At 44.7% G+C, this 11,610-nt stretch overlaps 1 protein-coding gene across 1 annotated transcript in view; it reads left to right on the top strand.

Moving 5' to 3' along the window:
* The window catches only part of LOC143301577 (uncharacterized), a 25,031-nt gene extending 16,655 nt beyond the window's left edge, over positions 1 to 8,376 (top strand). Inside the window, exons 6-11 of the mRNA XM_076615958.1 lie at positions 283 to 378; positions 1,945 to 2,234; positions 3,528 to 3,642; positions 6,318 to 6,492; positions 6,678 to 6,721; positions 7,344 to 8,376. Coding sequence (XP_076472073.1) covers positions 283 to 378; positions 1,945 to 2,234; positions 3,528 to 3,642; positions 6,318 to 6,492; positions 6,678 to 6,721; positions 7,344 to 8,026 — 1,403 coding nt within the window. The 3' untranslated portion in view covers positions 8,027 to 8,376. The remainder of the gene's footprint in view (positions 1 to 282; positions 379 to 1,944; positions 2,235 to 3,527; positions 3,643 to 6,317; positions 6,493 to 6,677; positions 6,722 to 7,343) is intronic.
* Positions 8,377 to 11,610: the final 3,234 nt, after the last annotated feature.

Here is an 11,610-nt window from a genome sequence, read left to right as displayed (position 1 = left end):
AACAAACTATTTTACGTCAGCTAAGAATTTATTAAGTTTAATATCAAAATCCTAATCATGTGATGTTCTTCTTCTCCTTCTTAGCATTAATGTTGTTGTTGTCAATGGGCAATCTGTGTGATTTTCAGTTATACACTCCTATTCAATCGAATTTTGCTGACTGTGATTTGTAAACGGGATGATGAATGAAAAAAGAACAGAAAGTGTTACATTAGTAAACAGACAAACAAACAGGCAAGCAAACAAACAAACAACTAATGCTTGTGGCGGGTGGTATTTCAGACTGGAATGAATTCACGAAGAACAAAGGACGCACGTCACGCAGCCCAGAATGCAGCTGGCAGCACGTGGATCAGTGGAGATTCAGATCGACCGTTGGTACGGAATGTCTGTGTCAGTCTGTCTGTCTGTCCGTTTATATGTCAGCCTCTCATTGTATTGGTCTGTATGTCTGTTTCTCTCTGATTAAACGCCCGTCTCTTATTCTCTCTTGGTTCAGTCTGTTTATCTGTCTCTTATTTGAGTCTTTTTTTCGGTCTTTTTCGTCTGTCTGTATGTCAGTATTATATCAATGATATAAATGTACTGCAGTATCACGAAACGTCAGCTCTCCCTCTGTCTCTCTTTCTCTGTCTCTGTCTAAACAGTTAGCCAATAATCAAAAGTAGCATGTTGCATTTGTTGAAATCAAAAACATACTTAGATTCAATTTCTAGAAAACTGTTGTGGCCTGTTTTGTTAAAAGTAAATCACAGATAAACTGTATAGATGTAGTAGAAGTATGCAGAGAGAAGTGAAAGCTAGGATAAGGAGCAGAGTTTGTAAATTGTACAAGAGAAGTGAAACAAGGTGATGCGTGCAGAACTTTTTTTTTTCTTTTCAATGTTTGCAAATGAGATTGCCCTAAAATTATTGAAAATGGACGGCATGGGACAACTTTTGATATGATAGTTGTTTATGTTGCTTTTTGCAAATGAAATAGTTTGTTGTCAATATAATCTATAAGTTTGCAAAGACTGGAGAATAATTCATATATGAAACCACAGTGACACAATAATTAAAAATAAACTGAACAAGAAAATACAAATATCATTGTGTTCCGTAAGGGTGGTTATCTAAGTGTATATGAACAATGGTCGAATGGAAATGAATTTGTAAGAATGGTAGAAGTATATTTATTTGGGAATATTTTTTTTCAACCAGACCCAGTTTTAATTAAGCTGTCAAGATTTAGTAAACAGAGCAAAGAAAGTTGTAATTGCCATCCTTCGTATATATATATATATATATATATATATCGTTTACATTGTAGATTAGATTGTTGCACACATAGCCTTCAGTTATACAAAATATTCGTGCTCTTACGAATTAATAAAAACTCTGGAAAAATGAGGGTGTTGAAAATGTTGCATGGTTTATGAGGGGTTTTACACATTTCTTTTGTTGACTGCAGATTGCAGTCTCAATGACTTCAGCTGGACATATATCCAGCCTAAGTTTTATAGAAGCCCATGCCAGTTTAGATTCAGTCTGCTTATGTCATTTAGGAATGAAACAATAATGTGTAATGTGGCGTTATATATACACAATGTCTTACAATGACTGCGTACAGCTACAGCTTAGACCACAATATTGATATGTATTGTTCATTACAATAATCATATGAAGAGTAAATATCAAGCACTATATTTCTGGAAAACCGATCCTGTTATAGGTATTTGACTTTCCTCATCAGTTTGGAGCAAAGGCCTAAATCTGATCAAACCATTCCATATTCGTATTCTTATTCGCATTTGTAACCCCTCTGTCCATCTCTCTTTCTCTGTCAACCTCTCTATCCCTCCTCTCTCTCCCCCCTCTCTCTCTCCACACCACCCTCTCTATCCGAGAGTAATACAATAAATAAAACAGGCCCCTGACACTGTTCTGACGTCTCATCCCCAGTTTTCGGAGAGGGCATCCGCAGTAAACTGACTACCCCCCTCCTTCCACCAGCACTCTCCACGTCACGCCCCGCCTGTCTGTCCTTCGAGTTCTCCCTGCCCCGTGATGGCGACAGGTCTCTGAGGGTGTCCCTGGTGGATGTGGCCAACAACAAGAGACGCCTTTGGCGGGTTTACAGATCCAGACCTTTTGTCAAAGTGAATAAGTTCGAAAACGGCCAGATTCCCATAGTGTCCGGGTCTGCTTTCAGAGTGAGTGTGGGGCTGGCCAGTGAAGGGACAGCACAGTGTGTCAGTGGTGTTCCTTCTGTCTGTCTGCTCCTTCCGTGTCTCCGCTGACCCGTGTATTTTGTACGAGGGGGGTGCTGTCATTGGAGAATAAAGACACGAGGGAGATGTTGTCATTACATGAAAAAACCCTACAAAAAACAACACCAAACAAAAGAAAGCCGAAGATTGCTTTCATTATCAAGGGAGGCATTGTCATTACAGAACAAAGAAACGACAGAGTATTTTCAAACAATAAAGGGTGGTAACTCTCTTCATACACAAGGTACACAGCTTCAAGTCACTGCTGCTTATGCTACCGAATCAGCTAGCACACAGGCAAATAAAAGTTAGATTGGAACAAACCCAAACACTTCCTCAAGAAAGGAAGCTCATCATTTGACATGTGCACAAAGCAGCAATGACAGAAGAAATGTGGAAACACAAAGTAGTTTTTATTCAAGACTGGCATAGCCTTTTAATCCTGAATATGTTACACAGACTATAGGAACAGTACAGAACAAACACATGGTTGCCTCGGTGCTTTTTTGTTTGTTTGTTTTTTTGTTTTATTTTTTTTTTTTACTCGAAATGAAAAAAACAAACAAAAAACATAAAAAAACAGTGCTTGCGCAATGAATGGGGTAGATGAAGGAGCGGTGGAGGCGGAGAGAGAAAGGGAGGAGGGTTGTGAAGGGGTGAGGGGGGTTAGAGATGGGAGGATGATGATATCACATGTGTGTGTGAGAGAGAGAGAGAGAGAGAGAGAGAGAGAGAGAGAGAGAACATTTTGATTTACATACTTTCTCAACTTAGCTTATTTTTGCACATGTCAAAGGGTTATTTTTTACATGTGTATAAACAATACAACAGTCTTGCGTCTCTTTTTGTGGACTTGAAATTTACCAGCATAGAGAGAGAGATAATTATACCAGCATAGACAGAGAGATAATTATACCAGCATAGACAGAGAGATAATTATCCATATCCTGAAGTCAGTGGTCCTTACCAGGCATATTTCTCCTATTTACCATCAGACGAGATACATTCCTGTTTAATAAGTGAAAGCCATTTCTCCATAACTGGCCAGGGACCTCTTTTACGTCAGGGGTGTGAGTCTGAATAACCAACACGAGTGTTCAGTGTTAGGAAAGTTATCACTGCTGACATCACCAACATCGTCATGGCCATCATCATCACCACCACCATCAACATTATCATGGTCATTGTCATGATCATCATCGTTAAGATATTCATCGTTCTAATCATAATCATCATATTCAACATGACTGTTCTGGTCATGATCATGGATGACAGGTGGAGTTCAAGGCCAAGCACAGGTCATATTATTCTATTGCTCTGGCGAACATGAAGTTCTCAAGGTCAACGGCCACGTGTGAACCACAGCCTTCTGACGCTTTCATCCGTGAAGGTCTCTGCCTCACTGTCTGTCTGTCTGTCTGTCTGTCCACCCTCCTTGGGAATGGACGAGAGAAGAAGATTGGGGAGAGAAAGCAGAAGGAAGAGAAAGAGAGAGGCAAGAGTAAATGAGCTATACACACACATATATGTACATTGCACAAAGTGTATGTAACAGATAAGAGAGTACTGAAAATAACGATGCACGAATATACTGGTAGAGGTACACACTGCAATTGGTTAAAGGGAGAAAATGCACTTTTACAGTCAAAGCATGATTTCATTAATATAATGAATGTTTTATCGCACGTGGCCAAGAGAGGGAGAGAGAGAGAGAGAGAGAGGGGGGGGGGGGGGGGGGGGGTGCGGAGGAGAGGAGTCGGACAGAAACTGTGACTGCGAGGAAGGAAGAACTGCTGTTTTTTGTTATTTGTGTGTTGTTGTGTTTTGTTTGTTTGTTTATTTGTTTTCGGACGGGTGTGGAAACCACGCCTACAGTAGCACAATGTATACTCTGCTCTTAAAAGAAAGATACAACGCAAATAGATGAAAGGAAATAACGGTTAATGCATGAATATTAATATTTTTCTTCTTTCTTTTTTTTCACAATGAACAAATGAAAAAGAAGTAAATTGCATTGTAATCGTAGAATCAAGAAAGGTCAAAATAGGATTCGCAGTGTTATTCTGGTATCGTCGAAATCTATCTAACAGATATTTAGGAAGGTCGGTCAAAAGAGAATTACAGTAATCCATTTGGTGGGTTATGGAAACAAGAAAACACCCAGCACGCACATCCCCGAAATCGGAGTATGGCTGCCCACATGGCATTATAAATAAACAAAACGGCCATTATCGTAAGAAGTTACATGTCTGTGTGAGGGTGTATGTGTGTGTGGGTGCGTGCGTGACTGAAACCTTGTTGAATGACAGGAAACGAATGATGAGTGCCCAGTGGCAGCTGTCAGTCGACGATACCGAGGTAGACAGCCTGCTGCGCAAATGACTCCGTAAAGCGCTTGGAGCTGGTCTCTGACGAAAGCCATATAACTTAATTAAGTATCACTATCAATTTATATCATGTTTTGACAAAGCAATAAATCACTCAGTGTTTTATTTGCATAAGGTATGTGTGTGAGTAAGCGCGCGTGAACAATCAAACGTACGTTAAATGAGCTCGTATATTTGTAATTTTTTTTTTATCACAACAGATTTCTCTGTGTGAAATTCGGGCTGCTCTCCCCAGGGAGAGCGCGTCGCTATACTACAGCGCCATCTTTTTTTTTCTTTCTTTTTTTTTTCTTTCCTGCATGCAGTTTTTTTTGTTTTTTTTTTCTTATCGAAGTGGATTTTTCTACAGAATTTTGCCAGGAACAACTCCTTTGTTGCCGTGGGTTCTTTTACATGCGCGAAGTGCATGCTGCACACGGGACTACGGTTTATCGTCTCATTCGAATGACTAGCGTCCAGACCACCACTTAAGGTCTAGTGGAGGGGGAGAAAATATCGGCGGCTGAGCCGTGATTTGAACCAGCGCGCTCAGATTCTCTCGCTTCCTAGGCGGACACGTTACCTCAAGGCCATCACTCCATACATAGATGAATATGAATGATTATAGAAATTTTTTTTTTTTAAAACAACGTCACCCTTGTTCTGTTTTGTATCTGACAGAATATGGAAGACAAGTAGAACACCTCAAGGTTGTCAGTTGATGTGAGAATCGATTTATCTTCTCCTCCTTCTCCTCCGTCTCCTTTCTCTCCTATTTCTTCTTCCACTTCTCCTCCTTCTTCTTTCCTCTCCCTTCTTCTCTTTCTTGTAAGAAACTTACCTTTGTTATTGTGTTTTCATCCTTCACCTGACCATGACGACTGATGACTGGTGACACATACAGACACAGTCACAGTCACAGTCACAGTCACAGACAAGTCTGACACAGTCACAGTCACAGACAAGTCTGACACAGTCACAGTCACAACCACAGACAAGTCTGACACAGTCACAGTCACAACCACAGACAAGTCTGACACAGTCACAACCACAGACAAGTCTGACACAGTCACAACCACAGACAAGTCTGACACAGTCACAGTCACAGACAAGTCTGACACAGTCACAACCACAGACAAGTCTGACACAGTCACAGTCACAACCACAGACAAGTCTGACACAGTCACAACCACAGACAAGTCTGACACAGTCACAGTCACAGACAAGTCTGACACAGTCACAACCACAGACAAGTCTGACACAGTCACAACCACAGACAAGTCTGACACAGTCACAGTCACAACCACAGACAAGTCTGACACAGTCACTACCACAGACAAGTCTGACACAGTCACAACCACAGACAAGTCTGACACAGTCACAGTCACAGACAAGTCTGACACAGTCACAGTCACAGACAAGTCTGACACAGTCACTACCACAGACAAGTCTGACACAGTCACTACCACAGACAAGTCTGACACAGTCACAACCACAGACAAGTCTGACACAGTCACAGTCACAACCACAGACAAGTCTGACACAGTCACAACCACAGACAAGTCTGACACAGTCACTACCACAGACAACACTGACACAGTCACAGTCACAGTCACAGACAAGTCTGACGCAGTCACAGTCACAGACAAGTCTGACACAGTCACAGTCACAGACAAGTCTGACACAGTCACAACCACAGACAAGTCTGACACAGTCGCAGTCACAACCACAGACAAGTCTGACACAGACACAGATCCCCCGTCCCGTGACGGCCCGTCAGTGGCAGTCATCGCTGGGGGAGGGACAGCGGCCGTCCTCGTCATCGCCATTGTCGTCTGTGGGGTCATCTGCTGGAGGAGAGGAAAGAAACGAGGGTAAGGAGAACACTGAAGGTTTCCTTTCCTTTGCTTTTGGTGTGTGTGTGTGTGTGTGTGTGTGTGTGTGTGTGTGTGTGTGTGTGTTTCACTAATATTTAAGACAGTGGAACACACACCAAGAAACGAACACCTTCTTCAAGCTGTGTGTGAAGTGAAGCTGAAAGGTGTATCTCTTTCCTCAGGATTCCTGATGCTGCTCCCACACACCCAGCGACTCCAGTCAGAGGTCAGTGCAAAGTCAGCATTGTAAGTCATTTCAGTCTATGGGGTGGCTGTACCCACTGTAAGTGCACACAGTCAGGGATGGATTCATGTTGTGTGTCGGGGAACTTAACACCACATCACACCACTGTGGCATACAAATTCACACAAAACTACACTATATAACAGTATACCCAATCGTACTCCATACCGTCATAGTGAATGACTCAACATGTATGCACCTTGCTTTCTCTGCTCTTGTTCTGAAACACATGCATTGAAACCACATCATTATAAACATGTCACATTCTAACGGGCCTTCTTTTATTTTCATGCACTACGGAATACCATGTCCTATGTTTTATTTAGATGTGGTATGAAAGAAACACAAGATGAAATGTGGGCGAGATGGACCATGGAAGTTTATAACAACCAAACCTAACGAAAAAGACATACATTTATCATTGGACAGCATTATACTGTGAATTCTTATGGTCGAAAACAACTTTTCAGGTATTCAGCACATGCAATTTCTGTTGAACTCTTGTTTTCTTCAGGGAATCATATATGTTGGCAATTCTTTGTCATTCATTTTATTGTTGAGAGATAACAGCTTTGTCTTACCTGCTGGTTGTTGTCTCTTGCAGAGGAAAGGCCCCTTTCCAACATCTATTCTGAAATCAACGACGTTCCATTCGGGCAACTGACACCCATGGGACATCAGACCCGTCATGACGTCAGCGAGGGGTGTGTGAGGGCAGGGAGGGATGACGGCCACCCGCAGCAAGACAGCTACAGCCACCTCACAGCACGGGGTGTGAACAGCAACAGCCACGCTGCATCACACAACCCACACCACAAGGTGAACGCCTACAGTCCTGTGGGGGTACAGGGCACGGACAACTACAGCCACATTGGAGCTCTCCATCCTAACCAGTGCCAAGTGCAGATTTCGGACGTCTACAGTCACATCCCTACACGGAATCCTGACCAACCCAAACCACAAGATCCTGATGTTCCATCTGAGCACGTGCACCAGGGGGCGGAGACGTCTCCAGGTGCAGCACACGGAGAGTGTGTGCCCCCTGTTCTTGACCCTGGGATGCTGTCACAGAAGCTGAGAAACCCGGCAGAGGAGACCCTGTCTGACGCCTATGATCACATTGGGGCAGCCAGCAGGAAGGAAAGCACTCAGGTCAGGGATACTGCTGCTCCACAAGCTTACAGCCACGTTGCTTTTAACACTGAAGGTCCCTATGACGTGGTGCAAAGAGACAGGCAGAGGCCTGTGGTTGACTCAAACTACCATAGTCTTGAAGAGTGTTCGTAAAGGAGGGGGTCCTTTGACAGCTGTTGGAAATTGTCACTATACTTTTGTCACTGTTGTTTCGGTTTCAGAAAGAACGCTTGTTTTATTGACATTTAAAAAAACAAACAAACAAACAAACGAACAAACAATCAAAACAAACGCTTATTCTGTTATGTTTTCAGAAACAACGTTTATTCTTTTGTAGTTTTCCCAGAACTAACGCTAATTCTATTGTAATGTTTTCAGAAAGAACGCTTATTCTACTGTCATTTTTTTTCCCAGAAAGAATGCTTATCATTTTTGTACCTGGTTTTATGTATCTGCTCAGTACTTACTCCGCCATCCCCCCACATCCCCATCCCTCCCCCCGCAACCCCCCTCACTTCCGTGTCTTAATGACATGCCACACGATTCATGTAATCGTAACACAGATGCTCAGACGTATACCTGTCGTTCAAAGGATATGCTGTGCCTTTTATAAACCAGACAGAAAATCGTGTCTCACAAAATGCGTGGAACTCGTTGCTAGCTGCCATGACCTTCAAATAGGAACTGGTGGAGCAGCGTATTCGTACCCCCGTTAGTTTTTACCCCCAGGTCAAATGTAGCCAAACCAGATTCTCCCCTGTGTGTATGATGGCTAGCCTGGATTGACCCCAGGGGATGATTTCAACCAGTAAGAATTGATCCCATCCCCACCAGTCGGATTCACCCCCCTTGCAAAGTACACGGAGTTAGTCTAGGCTGGCATGAAATGACCCCTGGAGAAAACTTCGCCCAGTTAAAATCTATACAGGCTATCAAAGTAGAACTCCCCAATGATTGCTTCCATACAGTTATAATGGAGAGCAGGGGACTCGGTAAATACTAGGATCAAAAGACCCCCTTTTTTCCAGTGGCTTGATTAGATAATTTCCAACCAGTCTAACGCAGCACAGATTATCGCTGAAGTCAACTGAAGCTAGTCCAGAATTACAACAGTTTGGCCAGAAAGAATTAAGTGAAGGAGGAAGGTTTGGCCAGAAGGAATGAAGTGAAGAGGGAAGGTTTGGCCATCAAGAATGAAGTGAAGGAGGAAGGTTTGGCCAGAAGGAATGAAGTGAAGAGGGAAGGTTTAGCCAGCATGAGTGAAGTGAAGGAGGAAGGTTTGGCCAGCAGGAATGAAGTGAAGGGGGAAGGTTTGGCCAGCAGGAATGAAGGGGGAAGGTTTGGCCATAAGGAATGAAGTGAAAGAGGGAAGTTTGGCCATCAGGAATGAAGTGAAGGGGGAAGGTATGGTCAGCAGGAATGAAGTGAAAGAGGGACGTTTGGCCAGCAGGAATGAAGTGAAGGAGGAAGGTTTCGCCATCAGGAATGAAGGAGGAAGGTTTGGCTATCAGGAATGAAGGAGGAAGGTTTGGCCATCAGGAATGAAGTGAAAGAGGGAGGTTTGGCCATCAGGAATGAAGCGAAGGGGGAAGGTTTGGCCAGCAGGAATGAAGTGAAAGAGGAAGGTTTGGCCATCAGGAATGAAGCGAAGGGGGAAGGTTTGGCCATCAGGAATGAAGGAGGAAGGTTTGGCCAGCAGGAATGAAGTGAAGGAGGAAGGTTTGGCCATCAGGAATGAAGGAGGAAGGTTTGGCCATCAGGAATGAAGGAGGAAGGTTTGGCCATCAGGAATGAAGTGAAGGAGGAAGGTTTGGCCATCAGGAATGAAGGAGGAAGGTTTGGCCATCAGGAATGAATGGGAAAGGTTTGGCAATCAGGAATGAAGGGGGAATGTTTGGCCAGCAGGAATGAAGGGCGAGGTTTGGCCAGCAGGAATGAAGGGGGAAGGTTTGGCTATCAGGAATGAAGGGGGAAGGTTTGGCCAGCAGGAATGAAGTGAAGGAGGAAGGTTTGGCCAGCAGGAATGAAGGAGGAAGGTTTGGCTATCAGGAATGAAGTGAAGGGGGAAGGTTTGGCCATCAGGAATGAAGTGAAGGAGGGAGGTTTGGCCAGCAGGAATGAAGTGAAGGAGGGAGGTTTGGCCAGCAGGAATGAAGTGAAGGAGGAAGGTTTGGCCATCAGGAATGAAGTGAAGGAGGAAGGTTTGGCCATCAGGAATGAAGGAGGAAGGTTTGGCTATCAGGAATGAAGTGAAGGGGGAAGGTTTGGCCAGCAGGAATGAAGGGGGAAGGTTTGGCCATCAGGAATGAAGGAGGAAGGTTTGGCCATCAGGAATGAAGGAATGAAGGAGGAAGGTTTGGCCATCAGGAATGAAGGGGGAAGGTTTGGCCAGCAGGAATGAAGTGCGGGAGGAAGGTTTGGCCAGCAGGAATGAAGTGAAGGAGGAAGGTTTGGCCATCAGGAATGAAGGAGGAAGGTTTGGCCATCAGGAATGAATGGGAAAGGTTTGGCCATCAGGAATGAAGGGGGAAGGTTTGGCCATCAGGAATGAAGGGCAAGGTTTGGCCATCAGGAATGAAGGAGGAAGGTTTGGCCAGCAGGAATGAAGGGGGGAGGTTTGGCCATCAGGAATGAAGTGCGGGAGGAAGGTTTGGCCAGCAGGAATGAAGGAGGAAGGTTTGGCCAGCAGGAATGAAGGGGGGAGGTTTGGCCAGCAGGAATGAAGTGCGGGAGGAAGGTTTGGCCAGCAGGAATGAAGTGAAGGAGGAAGGTTTGGCCATCAGGAATGAAGGAGGAAGGTTTGGCCAGCAGGAATGAAGTGGAGGAGAAAGGTTTGGCCAGCAGGAATGAAGTGAAGGAGGAAGGTTTGGCCAGCAGGAATGAAGTGAAGGGGGAAGGTTTAGCCAGCAGGAATGAAGTGAAGGAGGAAGGTTTGGCCATCAGGAATGAAGGGGGAAGGTTAGGCCATCAGGAATGAAGTGAAGGAGGAAGGTTTGGCCAGCAGGAATGAAGTGAAGGAGGAAGGTTTGGCCATCAGGAATGAGGGGGGAATGTTTGGCCAGCAGGAATGAAGTGAAGGAGGAAGGTTAGGCCAGCAGGAATGAAGTGAAGGAGGAAGGTTTGGCCAGCAGGAATGAGGGGGGAAAGTTTGGCCAGCAGGAATGAATTGAAGGAGGAAGGTTTGGCCAGCAGGAATGAAGTGAAGGAGGAAGGTTTGGCCAGCAGGAATGAAGTGAAGGAGGAGGGTTTGGCCAGCAGGAATGAAGTGAAGGAGGAAGGTTTGGCCAGCAGGAATGAAGTGAAGGAGGAAGGTTTGGCCAGCAGGAATGAAGTGAAGGAGGAAGGTTTGGCCAACAGGAATGAAGTGAAGGGGGAAGGTTTGGCCAGCAGGAATGAAGTGAGGGAGGAAGGTTTGGCCAGCAGGAATGAAGTGAAGGAGGAAGGTTTGGCCAGCAGGAATGAAGTGAAGGAGGAAGGTTTGGCCAGCAGGAATGAAGTGAGGGAGGAAGGTTTGGCCAGCAGGAATGAAGGAGGAAGGTTTGGCCAGCAGGAATGAAGTGAAAGAGGGAGGTTTGGCCAGCAGGAATGAAGTGAAGGAGGAAGGTTTGGCCATCAGGAATGAAGGAGGAAGGTTTGGCCATCAGGAATGAATGGGAAAGGTTTGGCCATCAGGAATGAAGGGGGAAGGTTTGGCCAGCAGGAATGAAGGGGGAAGGTTTGGCCAGCAGGAATGAAGT

This window comes from Babylonia areolata, chromosome 27 (genome assembly GCF_041734735.1).
Source record: "Babylonia areolata isolate BAREFJ2019XMU chromosome 27, ASM4173473v1, whole genome shotgun sequence".
NCBI classification, from domain to species: Eukaryota; Metazoa; Mollusca; class Gastropoda; order Neogastropoda; family Buccinidae; genus Babylonia; species Babylonia areolata.
The sequence above is the reverse complement of the archived record's forward strand: the minus strand, read 5'-3'. Positions and strand labels throughout refer to the sequence as shown.